Source organism: Pinus tabuliformis, chromosome 9 (assembly GCF_031772625.1).
Source record: "Pinus tabuliformis cultivar Carrire ecotype Pingquan chromosome 9, CPIR1, whole genome shotgun sequence".
Lineage (NCBI taxonomy): Eukaryota > Viridiplantae > Streptophyta > Pinopsida > Pinales > Pinaceae > Pinus > Pinus tabuliformis.
The window spans coordinates 33,429,739-33,435,895 of NC_142307.1; the positions used below are offsets into that span (position 1 = coordinate 33,429,739).

The 6,157-nt window shown below is 39.5% G+C and overlaps 1 protein-coding gene across 1 annotated transcript; it reads right to left on the reverse strand.

The window, feature by feature from the left end:
* Positions 1-5,026: 5,026 nt before the first annotated feature.
* Positions 5,027-5,839, reverse strand: LOC149146969 (uncharacterized). The gene has a single exon (XM_089441679.1). It carries the CDS (start codon positions 5,837-5,839, stop codon positions 5,027-5,029), a length of 813 nt encoding a protein of 270 aa, XP_089297805.1.
* Positions 5,840-6,157: the final 318 nt, after the last annotated feature.

A 6,157-nucleotide genomic window follows, 5' to 3' on the forward strand; every position in this document is an offset into this window, starting at 1 on the left:
GTATCGTTGACGAGGTGAGGGGTAATCTACTCTATCTGTTCATAAAAAAATTTAGACATATAATAATTTTGCTGTTTCGGAAGTGAATGGTCAATAGAAAAGCAGAGATAACTGGTTCTTCACAGTGAATCGCCATTGTTGTGGTCACCAACAACCCCCCCCTCTTTGTTTGATATTAGCAATAACACCAAGCAAAGGGGGGACCCTGAACATAAAATCCAAAAAATATTTTTGTTAAAGTTTTTGTATTTTTCTCCCTAAAGCTTGATCGCATCGCGAAGAGAGAGTGAAGCGCTTCCTAAACGCGAAAAGCAAAGCTGCGAAGAAGCGACGCGAAGTTCATCGCGTCGCATGCATTCAAAACGCTCTTAAAGAGAAAACCTTAAGGAACCACCAACTGTCGATATGCGACATCGCAACTCGCAAGCGTCGCATGAAGCTGCATAAGCAATTGAATGAAATATGCGATATCCGCGATCTGCGATATCTGCGATCTGCGATAACACTTAATGACGTCGCAACCCTCGATACTAGGATACCAATCGCAGAAAAGACTCATCGCAAGAATTCTCCGACATACACGGTAGACCCAAAATTGAACGCACACCTTAAGGGAAATTAATGACCGCGTGCTTGAGTATCCAGAGATGATTGCATCACATTTATCGAAGAGTCAAGTCATGATGAATGTCAGAATTACGCGTTCATTAGAATTTAATGCTTTCATGTCAATCTTTTCATCATTTCCCTTCTTCTTTGCGTAAACTGTAAGACATGCGACTGATATAAATCTATATGCAGGAAACATCTAAGGAAAAGGGAAGAGCGCCAATAAGACAACAGAGAGAAGATGCCTCCGCAAATGGATGCCGCATGCAGCAGAACCGCGGATTCCAGAGTATCACCCAACAGGCACTGATGAAAATAGACTATCCAAGACTCAGAGTCAAGGGCACACAAAAGCAGCGTGTTTACAAAAGATCCTGAAGCTCAGACTTGGTAAAGCAGAGAAAGAAGCGCAAGAGAAGGAAGACGCTCCAGAAAAGCCTGGAACAAAGAACGGAAACAATTCTCGAAACAGGGGATTGTCCATACAGCGCGACTCCTAACTCATTGAGTCATTCGCACGACTGGAAACCAAAATAGCAACAGCAAAATCAGTTCGAAAAGAAATTGGGTTGTACTAAGTGTGCGCACAGCGAATACACCCAGCCAGAGAAAGGTCTTCGAAAATATCTTCTAGTCTGTCAGAAAGAGGTGCCAGCTCTTGTCATTTCTAATTATCAAGCTCGAACAAAAGGAAAGGACAACCAGCCGACTCTTTCAGGGCGAACAGCGCATTGCTTACAGCACTAAAGAACAGATACAGAAACGGTTAGAAATTAGATTTGATTTTTAGAAATAAATTTGCTTTTAGTAAAAGGGCGGTCATTTGAAGCCGTTCCCTAAATTTGTGTAATTAAGATTAATTAGTTAGTAGTATTTAATCCTTCTCATGGCATTTGGAAATCTGTCAAAAAACTTATCCTCAGAACATGCACTTCTTCACCCTCGGAGGAGGTTTTTGATGAATGGATGGATCGAGATTTATTTATGTTTGCATTTTAATGTCTGTTACTGATGTTGCACTTCTGTACTCTTAGCAGATATTAGAACAAGTAGAAATAAATCATTATTGCTTGAAGTTTATTAGTGAAATCAGTCATAAATGGTACTTTTATCTCTTGGCTAATTTCTGCTTATATTCCTAAAGTGATATGCAGCTGAGTTCTTTATATGTTAATGTATGAATGTGTGTATTACCATTTGGCACTTCTGTACGGTGGAGTCATTTGTTTATGCTTGACATATGAATAACTAATTATGCGATATGCTGTTCACAACTGTTTTGCCTAACTTCTTATGCAGAATGGTTTATCTTCATTGATTTATATTCTTATAATAGCTGAATGATCTTTATTACCAGCTATTGTTCGAAATCTTTTTAGATCGCATAATAAGAGAAAATACCCCGGGTTAGCATAGACTAGATGTATTGTTTTTCCATTAGATTATAATAGCATAGAGTTAGATTAGAAGTTAGAATTAAATTAGCTTAAAAATACCCTTAGATCAATACCATCAAACTCTACACACACGCACACCCCTCACATTGGGAAACTGGTCCCATTACCCCCAGTCGGACCCGCTACTCCAAACGGGCAAGGAGCCGCCAACCAGGTTCCGGACCGGGTGGGTATCCCCCTTGTTGTCGACCCGATTTCGGGGCCCTCAACAGGATCCCTCTTATTTTAGTCAGTCCCTGGACTAAACATAGGAAGTAGAATTCGAATTTGATATTAACAACTGTTTGTAAATTGATTAATTAATTCATCTTCAGTTAATTAGTTAAGGAATTATGAACATGAAGTCTATATGAGGACATGCACAATTTCTCCTTTGATTGATGGATTTATCCATCAATTAAAGAGATAATGATGAGTTGTAATTAATTGGCTCAGTTAACCGAGTCAAGTCCAGTTAGATTAATTTAACAATTTGTTAAATTAATGAGAGTTAAGTTAGTTAATGCTTGCATGCATGTAACTACTGTATTTTAGATAACTGAGTATTCACTCATGGATAACTCATGCATGTCAATTCAGTTAGAGACCCAATTGAGATCAGATGGAGGGACAGTGTACTATCAGTTGCATGAATATTGCATTGTGAATATTCCTTGCATGCAGAAGGAACATTATTCCTTAAGGATTGCGTAGTTAGACTAGAGGTTACAGCGAGTGTGATGAGGCGAATTCACACATGTGATATCATTGGACCCTAATCAAAACTGCGCAAGAAAATAGGAGGCTTGGAGGGCTTGAGGAAGACATATACTATGTCTATTCAGTTTGTGAGCTGTATTGTTTGATTGCAGAGAGAGCAGGATAGCTTGAGACCTGATTCTTTTTGTAACTTGAACAAGATTTCCACTTGTATGATAATACAGAGTTGGGGTTTTAGTCTGGTGCTTTCCCTAGTGTTATATCTTCTGTGTTATGGTTGATTACTTCTCATTCTCAGTTATATTTGTTATTGATTGATGATGCTCATATCTGTTTAAGCTTCCGCAAAGTTTATGGTAGAAGTAGATCTAGTATTATGCTTTAGGACATTGCATATATCAGGTGATCTACAGTGAAAATTCTACATGAAAGTGACGAGGTACCTTCCCTGTAGCAAGATAGTTAGCAATATCTACATACCACGAAGTGTTAGCAGAAATTGGAAAAAGATGTTCATCTGGAAAACATCTTCTATGGGTGTACTTTCAACATTATTATCTTGTCTAAACAGAAAATCACCAACCATGTTATCCTTTCCTAGTTTATCTACTATGGTGATGTCAAATTCTTGAAGTAACAGTAGCCATCTTGTAATACGACCAAGAGTAATGGGTTTCTTCATCAGATACCTGATTGCTGCGTGATCAGTGTGTACAAAGGTAGGATACCCAGTAATATAATGCTGGAACTTGTTGATGGCGTAGATGACAACAAGAAATTATTTTTCAGTCACTGTGTAGTTTAACTCGGCAGGAGCCAAGTTCTTACTAACATAGTAAACTGCATATGGCACCTTGTCTACTTGCTGTCCCAAAACTGCCTCAACTGTTGCCTGAGTGGCATCATCATGGATATGAAATGGTAATTTCCAGTCCGACCCTCGAAGGATTGGTGCTCTATAGACAAGTTCCTTGATCTTCACAAAGGCTGCATCACAGTCATCTGTCCACACAAAATTTGTATCTTTTGTCAGCAATTGAAAAAGTGGATGTGCTATCTTAGCAAAATTTTCTATAAAGCGCCTATAATAACCAGCGCAATTGATAAAGCTGTGTACCTATGTGGGTGTTTTGGGTATTGGAAAGTGCAATATTACCTCTACCTTAGCTGGATCCATTCAAATTCTAGCAGCTGAAAGCAAATGTCCCAGAACTATTCCTTCCTCCATCATCATGTGGCACTTCACTGTACTCAAAGAGACATGCGTCTGTTTACATCTTTCAAGAACTCTTTCCAGATTTTCTAGCCCTTCTTCAAATGAGTTCCTATATGGAGTAAAATTGTCCATATAGATTTCAACACTGTCATCTACCAGATTAGAGAAAATCCCTAAAATTGCCCTTTGGAATGTTGTAGGTGCATTATAGAGACCAAATGGAAGGACTCGGTATGCGAAAGTTCCCCAAGGGAATGTGAAAGTGGTTTTATCCTGATCCTCAGGAGCTATTTGGATTTGGTTGTACCCACTAAACCCGTCCACGAAGGAGAACTTCTTCCTAACCAAAGTATCCAAGACTTGGTCAGTGGACAATAAAGGGAAATGGTCTTTCTGTGTTGCCTTGTTTAATTCTCTATAATCTACACATATCCTCCATTTACCATTTTTCTTGGGAACAATCACCAACGGGGAAACGCATTGGCTATCCGAGATGGGGTAAATAAATCCTACATTCAACAACTTTTGAATTTCTTCCTTGACAACGTTTTTCAAAGTGGGGTTCATTCTCCTCTTTGATGTATATATGATGGGTACATAGATTGTCCGGAATCCCCTTCATGTCTGTATAGTCCCAGGTGAAGGATTCTTTGTGATTTCGGAGAACATATAGAAGTTGTGTTGTCTAGGATTCTGACAGATTCGGGTTAATATTCAGGGCCTTTCCTAGCTCTATCTCTACAGAAATGCTATCATGGGACACAGTTGTAGGAAGTTATTCAAATGCATCTGTTGTTTCAATACTTTCCTGTGTTTCACAGCTCAAGACAGATTCTAGAATTTGTTGGTTTTAATTTGAAATAGAACAGGGGTTGCTAATGAAGGCAGTAATTGTATCATCCTCAGTTTCTGTTTTTAGCTAAAGGGCCTGCGCAATAGTAAGAATTGGTCTTCATTCTTCATCTTCAGACTCAGACTCTTCCTTTCGTAGAGGTTTCTTATGACAAGATGGTTTCACTGATGGGCTAGGTTCTGCAAGAGGGTATTACACAATGTTTTTAGTAACTTGCCCATTTGGGATAACCATATTTTCAGAACGATACCCAATGTAAGCGTCTGCAGTTGCCAACCACGGTTTTCCCAGAATCAAGGGGTGGCCACCAACTGGGAACTGTGTTTGTAGCACTAGGAAATCCACAGGATAATGCCATGAATCAATTGAGATTGTAATGTCTTCTAACTTTCCTACCGGTTTGACTGTAGATCTATCTGCTAATTCTAACATAGTAGGTGTATGTTTGAGGTTTCGAAGACCCAATGTATGCATGGCCTCAACAGTGATGACATTTATAGAAGCACCCAAATCTACTAGTACATTCATAATTTCCACTCCATTAATTTGTACAGTTAGAATTGGGTTCCTCGGATCCCCATATTTCATAGGCATAGCCTTTCCCAACATAAAATCTGATAACTTTCCCATCACATGAATAGTGAGTGGGTCCCTTGATCTCTTTCTAGGCTTTTTAGCACAATATTCCCTAAGAGTTTTTGCATATATAGGTACATCCCTCATAGCTTGTAACAGGGGAATCTTAACAAACAGATTTTGTAACTCCCCTAAAAAGTCAAACTCAGCTTGAGGGATTTGTTTACTCAAGGCCAACCTTTCAGGATAGGGTTGGTCAACTCGGTGTTCTTGAGTATTTAGCAGTTGAGGAGGTGTTTGATTGTTACTAGCTTGGTTTGATTTCTCTTCAACTGTTTTTGGTTCTTTACCCTCACTGCCAACTTGTTCAATAATAATAATAATAGGTGAGGGTCGAGTATCTACTACCCGCCCGAATCTCAAGTTCATCTCATAAAGTTCTGTGGTAGAGATACTATAGGAAGGTAGGTTGAGGGTGTCAGCTTGCTGAGCCCCTTTGTTGTTAGGATTCCTATTGGGTTGGATAGGAAGTTGAGGGCGAATAGGCGGATTACTAGGAGGTATGTTAGAGGGAAACTGAAGTTGTTGTTGTGGTATCGATTGGGGAAACTGTCCAGGAGGAGAGGGTCCATGCTAGTTCAGGGCCCATGAAGAATTCGAACTAGTTTGAGGAGCCCACTGTTGCTAGGGTGGAAACTGATATTGAGGCCACATAGGTGAATAAGGCATGAACTGAGGACCCATATT